The following is a 15,212-nucleotide window of genomic DNA, read 5'->3' on the forward strand; positions in this document are numbered from 1 at the left end:
ATGCTCAAGTCTCTTCCATTGACTCTTTTCGCAACGAAGCTCCGTATTGAACCAGGGAGCAGATGGTTTATTCCTCACCACCTTACAAGGTTTAATCGGGGCCAATATGTCTAAGGCTTCCCTAACCCATGTACTGACACGGGAGGTGTCCAAATCAGGGTTCCCAGACAAAGTAGGGGAGGTCTTATCGAGTTCTTCTCTCATGGATTGCAGTGTAACTTTCTTCCAGTTCCTCCTGTTTTCTATCATAGGTTTGCTGAGATTGTTCTTACCCTTATAACTCAGCCTAAACAGGACCACCATGTGGTCAGACCATGTAACCGGAAACAACTCTTCAACTGTAAGAGAAGGATCATTAGTGAAGAGAAGGTCTAGGATATGGCCAGCTGCGTGAGTAGGAGAAGATATTTTTTGCGCTAAGTTAAGACTACTAAGGGATTCTTCTAATTGGTTAGCTAGAGGGCAGCTAGCATTGTCCATATGGACATTAAAATCACCAAGAACGGTGAAGTTAGAATAGCGTAAAGACAGGTTGGCAATACAGTCAAATAACACTGGCCAATAACTGGCCAGTGTATTAGGGGGTCTGTAAACCAGTAATCCCGCCATTGAGGAATTGTTGGAGAATTTAATGTGAAAGGCCATGGCTTCAATAGGTCCCAGGCCTTCAGTTTCCATGTAGTTCATATCCCAACCTTCCCTTAAGATTATAGCGAGCCCTCCTCCCAACCTATTGTCTCTCCTGTTTACATTGCACAGCCTATAGCCCGTAGGAACCGCTAAGCTAATATCAGGGTTGGAGCACTCTCTTAGCCATGTTTCTGTTATAAACAGTATGTCCCAATCGTGGGTCCTCAATAATAACCAGATGTCTGCAGCATGTTTAGGAAGAGATCTGCAGTTAATCAGACCGGCCCTAATCTGCTGATCGTCCTTCCGATTTTGTGGAAAGACAACACGAGACGGCTCCATATCCCTTTCTCGTGTCCTGGCCTCCTTCCTGACACATCCATCAAACTTAAAATTGCAAGACTCACAATGAAACTCTACCTGACCTCTGCCTGCAAAAGATATGGTGTCTGGAGCGCAACGCATAGGCGCGGAGCATTGAGGCAGTGACAAGGCGAGCAGCTGGTCACGAGTCAAAGGCCTAATCGGTTGGGAGGGCCGTCGAGCAGCATGACTGGCACTGAGCACGGGTCGAGCGTGGACGGGCGCAGACGGGCTTGCCTTAGGCGATCCTTCGGCGCGCCAGCGGCGCGCCCACTGCGCGCGTCCGCTGCGCGACCGCTTCAGTGCCATAGAAATAGTCTTCCGCCCAGATAGACCGCCCACCTGACCTCCCACCAAAAAATGGCCGCCGTGACCCTGAAAGCCCGGTCCACAGGAAAAGCGCCTGCTCGGGACTAGGATGGCTGCGGGCAAGTTTGTCGGGGACTAACTTGTAAGTAACTGACCCAATGGCTAATAAATTGACAATCTTAAAAATCTGGTGTGCAAATACAGCAGGAGTGCAAAATACGCGTGTGAACGATTAAAAGTTAAAAATAGCACAGCAATACAAGCAGTCACCACATAACATACAAATCAGTAATTCAGAAACTCAGTAATTAATAGAGAAGCGCTATCCTGCTCTCGGCTCAAGCCTCAAGAGCGAGTGGACGCTGCGCGACCGCTTCAGTGCCATAGAAATAGTCTTCCGCCCAGATAGACCGCCCACCTGACCTCCCACCAAAAAATGGCCGCCGCGACCCTGAAAGCCCGGTCCACAGGAAAAGCGCCTGCTTGGGACTGGGATGGCTGCGGGCAAGTTTGTCGGGGACTAACTTGTAAGTAACTGACCCAATGGCTAATAAATTGACAATCTTAAAAATCTGGTGTGCAAATACAGCAGGAGTGCAAAATACGCGTGTGAACGATTAAAAGTTAAAAATAGCACAGCAATACAAGCAGTCACCACATAACATACAAATCAGTAATTCAGAAACTCAGTAATTAATAGAGAAGCGCTATCCTGCTCTCGGCTCAAGCCTCAAGAGCGAGTGTTCCTTGGCTAGGGGCTAGTGTTGCAAAACTATGCAGATGATACTCAAATTGTGTTTCATCGAGTTAATGATCCTCTAAACAACTGAAAAAGAGTTGCAGATACATTTGAGAAGAACCAGGAGTCAAATAGAATTAGTGTTTGAGCCTCAATGAGGAAAAAAACAAATTCCTTGTAGTTGGTTTCAGCTGCTGATAGAAATAGCCCAGCAGTCTGTCAAAGTCCAAGTACCATCTAAAGCTCACGTGGAAAGCCACTTTCAGGTGATGACTGATCTATCATCACAAAGGCTACAGTAGGAACCAATGTAGACTATGGGAATGCTTTACAAACAGGACCCACTAAATGAAACATAAACCTAGTTGAGTAAGATCACTGTGACTGACAATCTGCCCTGGAACTCCCTTATTTCCCACATTCTTCTGAGGTTTTGTTTGTTGCCAGTTGCCACACATATTGAGTTTAAACTCCTGACAATTGCTAATGAACTGTGCTTGGAAGGGTACCTGATTATCAAAACCAATGTGTTGCACATTACCGCTAGGGTAAGGCCCTCAGATCAGCAGACAAATATCAGCTCACTCCCCCAAGAGAAGAAGGAAAGACCAGCAGATGAAGCCTTCCCCAGTGTTGCCTGTGCACTTTGGAGCATTGTATAAGTTATCTGCTTGCAGTACGTACATCACTTCGGGCCTCATTGTGCATTCAGTGGTAATCCTAATGGGGCTGGGTCCATCGGCCATCAATCCCTTTGGGATTTTAAAATATGTGCTAACTCTGCTGTTCTGTTGTTATTCACTTGGGCACTTCACCTAGTGGAAGCAGCCAAAATGTCCAGGTGAAACTTGATGGGGAAATTGGGGAATTGCATGTGGGACGAGGTGTGGCGTTCCTGACTCCCCAAGGAAATTCTTCAGGGTACATTCAATATCCAAATCAAAATTTTGTAAACCTGGGAATGGGTCAGAATCCTATACCCCCCAGGGGAGGGGTAAGTGGACGCGAGGACAAATACTTTTATTTCTCCTCTTTTTTTCTCTTTCTATGAGTGCTGCATTCTGCAGTACGCATAGAAAGAGGAAAATACCATTATTGATCATCCCCTCAGCGCAGGCACCCTTGCAAAATGATGCAAACTTGTCTGCGCTGGTGTACGGCTGCTGTTTGTGCACTGGCACAGGGGAGAAGGACAGGAAAGACCCATATCTTGTAGATATGATGCATTCCTGCCCTTTTCTTTTGACGCACGGCAGTGCAGCAAAAAGGACTGCTGCGCTGCCGTGCATCAAAATATTGTAAAGAAGGCCCTTTAATTATTGCGATTTACTATGATTCGTCCAAAAACCTGGCCCATTTCCCTGTATCTCGTTCACATTATTGCAGTCACATATTTTAGGGCCTAACTATGAGGTCCCTGGTTTTGGGACGGTTAAGCCTAGTGCCCCGGAGGTTCCAATACTGGAAGGTTCACAACTCCAGGATCGGAGTTAACACAGATTATAGGTGGAACCCTGAGACTTCCCTGAGAAGCCTGTGAAATGCGTAATTTTGTGTCTGATTCCCACTGTAATTTCTCATTTTGCCCCTGGCTTTGACTGGGATATTTCGGCTGCTACCAGCCCCATCTGCTTTAAAGGGGCCACCCAGTGTAGGAATAAAACAGTTCTCTTTGCCCAGTCCTGCATCTCTAACAATCATCAATAAGCTTTCTAGAATGTTCGATTGTTAAATGATGTCAGCTGTGGTTTTGAGATCTACTGTGACATCATTCACTTCAAGAGGCCACTCATAACGCTGGCCTTAATGGCGACGTTTATACCAAATAGCAAAAAAACAAAAAAAAAACAAAAGAGCTGTACTCCTTTTGTTTACCTTTGACAAATTCATCTGATCTGCGCTGCAAAAAGCGAATGTGAAAATGAAAAATAAATGTTCATACTTTTGTTAAAACTTATAACTGCAACCAAAATCCTTTCAGTCATTCAAGCTTCGTCCATCTTACTAATGACATGTATGGTTCGTGGCTGCCCCGCTGAACTTGCCCAGGATGGGTGACCCGGGAACGGCTGACCCCAGCAACATACTCATGCCCTTGGATAAAGAGGTGGCAGAGGGCTCCTATCCCTGGGCAAGCTACGTTGCGCATCCTCTTCGATTTGACATGTTCATTACTGCTCTTTGCCAAAAGATTTATGTAACAGATGCTACAACGCAGAAAACCCTAGCACTGATTATGCCAGATATGGAGAAGAAGGCACAGTGGGACTAGCGCTGCTGCGAGCAAACTGCACGTGAGCATTGCCATTAATGTTGATGCCGCCATGTTGTATTTTCAGCTCGTCATCATGGCCGGAACCGTCCTGCTTGCGTACTACTTCGAGTGCACGGACACGTTCCAGGTGCACGTCCAGGGTTTCTTCTGCCAGGATGGGAATCTGATGAAGCCGTACCCGGGCTTGGAAGACGAGAGCTTTATTCCTCCTCTGGTGCTTTACTGCGTGCTGGCAGCAACTCCAACAGCAATTGTAAGTGTTAGAAAATGGATCCCCATGTTTTATGTGTCACTCTTCTGGCATGTTCTCAAGAGGCGTCAAGATGGTGCATGATGGTAGGAGAGATGATGTAATGAATTCTTCTCTGTTGACATACTCTTTATCGCTTTTTCATGTTTTTCTGTTATCTTACAGTTTTATGTCATATGCTTGCATCTCTCAGTGTTAAATAGTCTCTTAAAGCTGTTGATGTTTACTAGTGAGGGACATCAGTGGAACATACCCAGCCTCAAGCTTGGCACTGAATCTTGTTTATACAAATGGTAAGGGCCAATTTAAATTTGCTTCTTCGGCTCAGACGAGAACAGAGAAAAAGCGGGCTTAGTGAGGGTCGCCTGGGCTTATAAACCTCCTGTCCCTTCCTACCAAAGACCGCCCCCTTGTTGTGCACAGTTGGTCCAGGCCACTCCGTCCTCCTTCTGAAGAGTCCCTTTATTTCGGACAATCTACAGTCAATCCAACTCGAAGAAGAAAGTACCCCCCGGAAGGAGGAGGAACATGAACCTGCAGGGGAAACCTCTAAGCTAATCTTCTCCTGGGTGCAATGAAAACTATTGGCCAATATTTTCAAACCCTCGGTGAGACTAAGGCCCTCACCTTGCTAGTCTCTGGTACGGGCTACAAGAGTTTGGTGGCAAGTAAAAAATATTTAGATTCTGGAGGAAATGCTAAATACAGGATATATTCCCCTTGCTGAATTTCCTCTACCATACTATCTCTGTGTTGGAGGAATTTCAGGCTTTGAATCGCCCGCATTTAGAATTTCCTCCAAAAATTGAAGGTTGTTCATTTGTGCTGTGTTAAGTGGAGAATGGAAATCATTAATGTACCGCATAACCACAGATTCACAAAGCCACAGGCCAAGTGCCTTTATAAGTTCAGGGTACCAAGAGGAAATTTGCATCAGTGGCATAGCTAGACCTTTTGCCGCCTGTGATGGCTCCTGTGTTTGCTGCCCCTCGGCCCCCTCATGTAAGAGCAGGGGGTGTTAGCAATTCCTGCATACGCTGCCCCGCGACGGCTGCAAGTAAGAGCGGGGGAGGCCGCCGCCCCCAAAACTCATGTGGACCACCCTCCACTTGCTATGCCACTGATTTGCATTAAATGTGTTATGTACAATTGAGTATGTTATTCATCTTGATATACACAGCATCACCTTTCACTGCTACTTTCCAACACATATTTTTGGTGCTGACTCCTGTAGTCATCTTCCTTTTCCCATTGTTGTTTTTTTTGTGGTTTTCTCTTATCTCCTTCCCAAATACCTCCTATTAGAATACACCTCCCCTCTTTTCCCAAATATTCACCCTCACCCTGCCCTCTGTTCCTGTCCGCGACACACAATTTTTCTGACATTAACTACATTGCGTTTTACCAACTCTCCATACTTTCCCAAATAGCCTTTTTTAATTTTCTGTCAGGTGTTACATTGCTTTTCACTATAGAACATTTCATTACATATTTAAAAGAGCAGATGCAAAAAGACATCACTTAAATGTATTCTAGTGCTGTCTAAATGATGCCAGGAAGTTAATAATGTAATCGGAGGCAGAATTGTCATGTTAAATATGAATGAGGGTCTCTACTCACAAATAACAGCGTCACAATTCACCAATATGCCAATAAAAGAGAGCTCTACCTAGAATTCTCATTTGATGCAGAATTCCAACGCCTCAAGCACTGCCTGCTCCATCATTCAGCAATGGCGGTTCTAGCGAATACCTGAAGCTCAAGTGCCCCAAGAGAAATTTCATGTTGTTTGCCAAGAAAACAAGCAAGAAGTAGGAAAAACCTGGTTCAATGACACAAAACGTGATAGCTTAAAACACCAACTTTAGGTGAATGCCAAGTCACTTGGATTTAGCCTGTATACCATCCTCACACACAAGGAAAACAAAGATGGCCTGGTCCCAGTTCTGTCTTGTAAAAAATGTGAAACTGTTTCCTCCAGAAAGTAGCATCTGAACTGTTATTCAAGCCCTCGTACTCTTGCATGCGAATGATGGTACCACTTTGTGCCATGGCCTCCCACTCTCCTCGCTGGTCCCCCTTATAGGTATCCTACATGCAGTACCCCATCTCATCTTGTGCCAACATAAATATGATCACATTAATCCCCCTGAGAGAACTCTATTGGCTCTCCTTACCAGGTAGCACCTTCTTCAAAACCAGCTGCATCATTTACAAAGCCATCATATGTTGCAAACAATCTCATCATCTGTGGTGGCTCTCAGCACTCCTGCAGCCAGGACACCATCAGACTGCAGACTAAGAAGTGTAAAACATTTAAAACAAGACAACAGTCCTTTACCAACTGTACACAGAGAATCTGGAACAATAGCCCCATATCTATCAGGACAGCCTGTGAGTATTTGGGTGTATTATATGGTATGGCTGTGGGGCCTTACCATCTTGGATCCAACCAGGCTCATTTGAATAACCTGAAGCTCAACCCCGGGTATGCTTTCAAGCAGCAAAGATTGCACAATGGAACTTAGTGTAAAGCATTTAACAGTTCCAAGCAACGAAACAAGAAAGTCACCCAACATGAAAAAACACTACACCAATTTATAAAAATAGATAATATTTTTATGAATTTATAGAGTTCTTGTTGAGCAAAATCCACCGGAGGGTTCCAAAGATACAGATTTTGAAAGGTTTTATCACTTTTAATATCAACCTCAAACAAGCATTGGCCTATCTAAAGTTTGGAAACTTTTCAAAAGTTTGTAAGAGTTAGTTTGGCTACTCTGGCGTGGCATGACAGATCTAAGCTGACAGGATGGAGGACCGGGGGGCCAATGGAGTAGATTTTGGACAATTACCTGGGCACCAGAGTGCTTTTAAGTCAATTTCCAGCCTTTACAGCATGACCACCATAGACGATAATGGAGTGGTCCTGATGCTGGGGATGCAGGATGAAAAGATGCTGAAAAGATGCTAAAAAAATGCTCTGGTTGTGGTGCGATCGACGGGGGTGCCTTTCTGGTGATTCCTCTGTCCACGCGTAATATGGGGCAACTTTGGCGACAGAGGTTGGGGACCCACAATGTCCTCTTCGAGACAGTAGAAGGCCAGCTGCAGCTGGGCTACCACTCTCAACACAGCGGTTGGGGTGAAATAATTTGGTGGAGGGTAATGTCCCTCATGGGAGACCAATCTGGACTCTGACAGCACTCCCGGGTCCGGCTGACTCAGGTGCAACTTTTGGTCAATGAAGATCGGTCTCTTAGGATGCCCAGAGGCAGCTAGCAGCGAATCTTGTCCAGCGGCTAGCAACTTGCCAGTTTGGGCTTCCTCAGCTCTTTTGTCCCTGGAGCTGGTTCCAGGGTGACAGCCAACAGATGCTTGATGTCACTGCTTCGGCCTAGGAAATCACTTATTCCCGAGACAGGAGCCAGAGTCACAGTCCTAACTTCGCTAGCCCAAAAAGTGTAGCAGGTCCAGTAGGGCAGACGATGCAGCAGCAGCGGCTCGTGCAGGTAAGAGCCGTGGGGATGGTGGGGTGGTCTTTCGCTGGACAATGACGAGGGAAAATTAGATAAATAATTAATTTTCCCTCGTTGTCATCTGTGGAGAAGTGGGGCTCAATGGTTAGAGCGGCAGACCCTGATGCAGAGGTCTGGTGCGGGACCAGGGTTCAATTCCCGCCTTGGCGGTTCTTGGGCTCAATTTTCTCGGACCTGTTATTTCTTGCCTCGGTGCCTATTCTAATCATGGGTCCCACTCTGCAACTCTGGGCAATAGCTTGCTTAATCTCCACAACAGCGCTGGGATGCCTGGCTTCACCTTGGAGGTGCCCAGGAGTGGACATTTCACAGGGAAAAGCCAGGAAGGGTTCCACAGTGGTATGAGTACAGCACCAGGACACCCTAGGGTAACAGTGCACTATACAAGTACAGCACATTTACATTTACATCTGTCAAAAAAAACACCACCTGGCCCCACCACCCCACGCTCTTATCTGTATGGGCCGCGGCTGCGATGCAGCCTCTCTTTGTGCAGTCCAGGGGCATCAGGGCAGTCCTACTTTGGTCCTTATTACAATCCCAATGTGTACTTAGGTTCTGGGTGCCGGGGGTGCCATATTTAACCCGGGAAAGAGCCCCAAGGGGACAGTGCAGTCACTAGCAAATGGGCTACCAGGTCCCCTCCCTCTTGGTGACGATTTTCCGGCAATGTGTAGCATCTGGCAATCTCAGAGTGCACTATTCTTGCCACTCTTAAGATGTCTGAGCCTCTCCTCCACTGCAAGGAGCTTGGTAGCCCACTCTAGAGGGGGAGTTACCCAGGGGCTACACCCCCAAGGTGAAGCCGGTTTTGGGACAGGTTTTCTCTCTCTGGCCCTGTCTCAAGCTAGTCTACAGGAGCAAAAGGCAGCCCTTCTGGAGTGTTATCCCGTCTGCCCATCAAAGGCGAGCTTCAAGGCAGCTTCCCTTTTGAAGCTCGCCTTTTGGGCTTACACCCTTAGTGGCTTCTTGCGAAGGGAAGGTAACACCTCACTCTGAGGCAGACTGAGTTTGAGCCCAAACCTGGGAGTCATTCACTGGACTCCCCAGGCGGGTAGAAAGCTGTCTGTGGGCCAGTGCGAGGCTACTGGAGCAGCTGGGTCACGGAGTGACAACTTTCCAAAAGTTGCTTTACTTTAATAGTGGCATTAAATTCGGCTTGGGCATCAGGTTGGGTTTAATGCTATGATTAATTTGATACCTTACAGTACCAAGTTATGTAGATCCATTCAGAAGTTAGCTAGGCTGTGGTGCCAGTCTGCAACCCTATATTAGCCAATGGGGCTACTAACTTTTCCCCAGCAAAATGGCAATTTGAGAGGTTTTGCTGCAAGGACATATATAAACATACATGTCCCACTTAATAATATACAGCTCCCTGCTTTAGGGCTCTTTAGACCTTCCTTAGGGGATACTTTGATATATTGTTATGGGAAGGGGTGGCTTTGCCATTAATGGTGATGGAAAAGTGGAACTGGCAGTGTGACAACTTCCCCTTCAGTCTGCAGTGGCAGGCTGGGAGCCGTGTTGTGCTTTGTTACACACAGGGTTGCTCAATCCGTGCTGCAGCCCAGGGTGAACCATCAGCCTTACATGCCCTTGGCACCCTGGGTACCATATACTAGGGACTTATAATTAAGCCAATTGGAGATAGTCAACTTTGTAATAGGTAGGAAGACTGGTTAGCAGGCCTCAGTGCACTCTCAGAGTCGGAAAAAAACAGGAGCTAGTAGTCCAACTGGGGGCAAAAAGTCAGAGGAAACCTGCAAAAAAGCCTGTTTCCTTACTCCGTCCCAAAGCGGATCCAGTGTAGGAAATAGTTTAAGACAAACCTCTTTAAAGAACACTATATCACAATGCACTAACCATATCCTTCTGCTCCCAGAAGCCAGTTGTCCGTCCTACACTTGTTGACTGTATGCTTGCCTTTGGCTTGGTTGCACTATACAAATACCACATTCATACACATATAGATGCAAGTTCCTATTTAAATAGCAGGTGCCAGCCCTTCCAGAATCACAAAGCACAGGCAAATTACTGATATTTTTCTCTGAGACGCGTCTACCCAATCTTTCTGGGGTTCATATGGACATTGTAATTTTTTTATCTAGTCTCCACTTGTCCAAGAGCATTCCCTGGGTATGATTTTGTGTTCTATTTCTCCAAAGCCACCCCAGGCTCTCTCGCCCTGTCTCACGTAACAGCTTCTCTGCATGTAGCATTCCTCTGCAATAGTCCTGTCTATGAGATGGTCCATCTTAGGTGCCTGGCAGTGTTGAAAAGTCTGAAATCAACATCATGGCCACATAAATTTAAAGAGGGGCCCGAAAACACACTAAGTGTCAGACACTATGTTTGTTCGAGGCAATGCTCTGCTTTTTGGTCTCTTTTCAAAGTACGTTGATCTTGTTTGATCTTGTTTCGAATGTTGGACCTGCCAATAGGGTCAGATACAGAAAAGGGACTTTCAATAGCACTGGCCTAGTGCAGAGGAAAGACACCCATAGAGAAGTTGTAGCGAAAGACAGTGTAAGAAAGCCAGAGCGTGCTGCAAAATAAAATGTACCGAAACGAATCCTTCTGTTCACTGGTTTCGGCACTGTGATTGTTCTGAGATTCTTTTGTAACATTTGGCCTATTCTCAAAGCTGATTGACCTTGTTTGCGTTTCGGATCTGCCACCGTTTTCAGACACAAAAGAAGGACTGTCACTTGGACAGGCTACTGCTGAGAGAGCACCTGCAGAGATTCCGCATCAAGAGATAGTGCCTGATAACCAAGGAAAGGAGTGATTTTTTCAAAAAGCATTTTTATAAGCCAAAGTACTGAGTGTGACTAAAAGTATTTTTCAGATGTAAGTTTGTCCCTCATGCTTTCCAATGGAAACACTTCTAGGAGACAGAAGGAAAACAAATCAGTCAATAGCGTTCGGTAGAAAGATCACTTTATGTCTATGTTAAATTATTGATAACAAAAGCTCTTGTATGCAGCTGCGCCGAAAAGCCAAATCTAAATAACTCTGGAATTCTCTACTTGTGGTAAGGAATGCAACCAACCATAACTCATCCACTAATGCACTACTCATGACCTCACGCACGAGGTTCCAGATGACATCACTGATTCCATCCTTGGTGACATCACCAATCATGTGATTGACATTATAAATGATTTCACAATGGACACTCAATTATTTGCTTCCATATATTTTATTATTTACTGATGTTATATTTTTATATACTCTTAATTATTACTGTCACATACTGCTTTAGATTTGGCCAAACCCTGCTAACAACCCCCCCAAGTTGACATAACCCACTGTACATTGCAATGACATTGCAATGAGGGAGTTCACTGCAGGACTTAACCTTTGGCCAGGCTGTGTTTCCAGCCTTCATTCATTTGCAGCAGGGGTTGATCACCACTGTGTCTAGTCCGCATATGCCCCATGTGGACATAAACCAATACGCACAGCCTATGACTGTGCACAGGACTGATTGGATATGATGCCTAGCCTTTGACGAGCCCCATGCTTGACCACCTTGTGGGCATAGGCCTTACTTCGAATTACCATATTACCATGCATCATTTACCCCATGCCCAACAGCAGGTTGAAAAAACATCTTTGCAGTTTTAACACATTTTATCTTCTGTCATAGCAAGTTGGACTCATATTTGTCCAGGGCTTTATAACCCTGCTGGGGCCCAATTTTCTTGTATCCAATTATCTCAAGAACCTGGTCGACTGAACCTTTTTACTTGCCTAATAGCGCGGAGGGAGCAAATACAATTATCAAAGAATACTTCCCGCAATTTGACATAATTGAAGACTCGGAAGTCAATGGCTATTTCTATCGGGATTTTATTATCAGGAAAAACATCTGCAGATACAAGCACCTTAGCACAAGGCTCAACAGGTAAATGGGTACTAATACAAATGCCACTCTACGAAGAATCCGCATATGACTAAATATGAACAAAAGTACAGCTTCTAAAAGCATGAGGTAGATAAGTACCAAGCTAATGTCGGTATTAGGAATCATTAAACCAAAGCATTTCTGTCCCTACTTATTGCTGGATGACATCCCTGCTTACCATTCCCTGAAGACCCAAGAAATCGTGAAAAGGTGTCAGAAGTGAACTTCCTAAGAAGTCTTCACTTGGAGAGCTTGATCTAAACGCTCCTTCTAGCTCCTCGCCTACCTCTTCTCTCTCTCTGAGCTACTCTCCTCTGCTCTGCTCTCTCTCAACTCTGCTCTCCACCCTCGGGGTGCTGTCCCTAATACGAAACCCCAAAACATAGAATACGCCCCCCGGCACACCTCCTCAACCAGGTCTTCTTCCAGTGATTTTCCATTCGGCTCCGTCCATCTTCCATCGTCCATCAGCTTGGCCTTGAGTCCCAGACACCGTCGGCACGAGGAGTTGCGATTGGCACATTCCAATGCACTCCCATGTCTGGCTTTCTCCATAATTCAACTGTTAGACAAAGACCTTTTAACTAACGAACCAACTGTCCTTGCACCTGCAGTGAGATCATGGGATGGAGAAATACTTCGCATCTTTAAAACCTCTACTAGAATAAATCACTTGCGGCCTACCGCATTCAGCTAACATAAGAAATACCAGGCCTTTCTCCTCAACGATATATGTGACTTCGGGCCTCTACTAGGTTAAACACACCATTAAACTACATTCTAACATTAGTGCTTTTGCTTTCACATACATGGATAAACGACATACATGAATTAATTCAATCGAGTTACACATTTAGTTTAATACATTGCATTAACGAAAACTACTCGTTACACATTCCTCTAAATACGTTCACATTATGGCTACACATCTCTAACACTTCTATATTGCGATGCAGCTGATACATTTCTGAATACATTTCGCACGACACATCTGAATATACATTGTCGCGTCCCCTAACGCTTTTACATGACGATATAGCTAAAACATTTCTTAATACGTTCAAGCAGAGATAACTAAAGATACACTCATTATATGCGGGTGCCAACTAACGGTGAGTATCATACACCCCTACAATTTTCAAACCTTTAAGCGCTACATCAGTTCCCCCCTTTGATGACAACGGTCATCACACCATCATTCTCATTTCTCCTGGAATAAAGCTGATCTAAACTGCAGTCGCTACCATCCCACAATGTCGGATCCCTTCCATCCTTTTAAGATTCTGATACTGACGATCCTGTAATCTCTCCATTCTCTGCTCATTTGCTCTGAGGGCTCTTTCGGCCCTATTCCCTCTATACCACTTCCAGGCTCTTAAGAGTCCCCACAAACAGATCACACATACTACTGCAATTATGATTGGCTTCAACACAGAACCCAGGAATCCCATTCCCAAGTTCGCAAACCAAGTCCCCACTCGACCAAATCCTTGGCTAATCTTTTCCCACACATTCTCTTCTGTCAAATCTTCTATTTCCTTATGGATCGTGGTAATATTGACAATGTACTTCGCCAGGTCCTTACTGTTATCTGGAATATACGTGCAACATTCTTGGACCTTCAGCAATTTACAGACTCCGCCCTCTTTTGCCAATAATACGTCTAACGCAAGTCGATTCTGCAAAACCATATTTCGTATCGATAACATTTCTCCATTCACCAACAGCAATGACCTCGCCGAATTCATTGACAATTCATCCACCACAGTCGCCAATCTTCTTATCTTCACATCATTCAGAACCACTCCCAAGCTAGGTATTGTCACTCCATATATATCCCCAATCACCATTCCTACATTCACAGCTCTACGTACCTTAGAATGGCGCCCCATCTCTAATAGCTTCAAATCTTCCGTGTGATAAATCTTTGGGAAGATAATCGCCAAGTAACACGTACCATACCAATTTGCAGGCAATATCACATATGCATTTCTCCCACACACATAGTACACAGTCGGAATCACCTGTACCGTATTCTGCAAGAAATTCTTAGCAGAGTCCTCCATAGTAAAGGTATGTTCGCACGTACTATGCCCCACTAGAAACTTTTCCTTGGGAGTTTGAGGCCGGGCAACACACAATTTCCCCTTCTGTACCTCATCTAATGCAATCGGTCCATAACTTCCCTTAGATTTATGCCATCTCTCCTCATCCGTCCAATCCACTGGACTATCTCCTGTATTGCGTGTCTGGGTCAATTTTCTATACATATCCTCTATCTGACCTATGAACTTATTTTCCGTTTCGGACAACCAGCATGTCAAATTATGTCTATGAGCATATGCTGTATCCAGCTTCACAGTCGGTCTAAAATACTTCTGAAGCCTATCCTCTGACTTGTAATAGTCGTACTTATTCAAATGCTTATAGGCCGGAACTTCGGGAAGTACTGTGTCATAATTTGAGAAAAAGTACTCAAACTGTTTCCTTTCATAAAACAAACTAAGCAATAGGCTGCAAGAGATCCCATATGTCAGTGGGAGATGATGATACCTAATACCCTCGTCTACCGAAGCAGGCAACTGCATGCACACATAACAATCTTTCGCATCCATCGCATCCACGTATTCGTACAACAACTTCGCATAAGCATTAAGTTTAAAATCAGCTCTGGACAAATCTATGTGAAACATCCGATTCTCCTCGAGCGTCTGAGCTCTCTGATCTCTAATAGTGACCCCTCCCTGTCCTAGAGTGGTAGGTGTGGGTGCTCCCTGTACCTCCCCCTCTTGTCTATGGGCCACCATGTATGAAGTTACTACTACTACTAATATAACCGTTATCACTACTCCTAACAGTGTGCCTATCACTAATTTGGCTCTACGATGCGTATTCCCAGGTTCCGCCATCTCTGAAATGTTCTCGATGTTTAGTACAGTCTCTACGGACATAAGTCTCTTTCTCATCCAGTGAGTACAATCCAGCTACTCTCTTAAACCGGGGAAACCTTTAGCAAAGTCCAATTTCTCGTTTCTTCCGATCGGGAAGACTTCCCTAACTCTTCTTCGTTTCTTCACTGAAAAATCCCTAAATTTATTCTTCCTCCTCTCGGGCCTAAGTTATCTTCTCATCAACTTTTATGTACAACAACTTTACAATCAATCCAGGATCACTGCTGGTCCCAACAGCTCTAG

At 45.1% G+C, this 15,212-nt stretch overlaps 1 protein-coding gene across 4 annotated transcripts in view; it reads left to right on the forward strand.

Annotated features, from left to right (window-relative positions):
- Positions 1 to 15,212, forward strand: part of PLPPR1 (phospholipid phosphatase related 1) — a 630,074-nt gene that overhangs the window by 513,956 nt on the left and 100,906 nt on the right. For all 4 annotated transcript variants that reach the window (XR_014978090.1, XR_014978091.1, XM_085641280.1 and 1 more), the window contains exon 4: positions 4,381 to 4,569. Coding sequence is in view for 2 of the 4 variants with exons in the window: in XM_085641280.1 (XP_085497406.1) it covers positions 4,381 to 4,569 (189 nt within the window). In the remaining 2 variants the exon portion in view is untranslated. The remainder of the gene's footprint in view (positions 1 to 4,380; positions 4,570 to 15,212) is intronic.

Source organism: Triturus cristatus, chromosome 2_2 (genome assembly GCF_964204655.1).
Source record: "Triturus cristatus chromosome 2_2, aTriCri1.1, whole genome shotgun sequence".
NCBI lineage: Eukaryota > Metazoa > Chordata > Amphibia > Caudata > Salamandridae > Triturus > Triturus cristatus.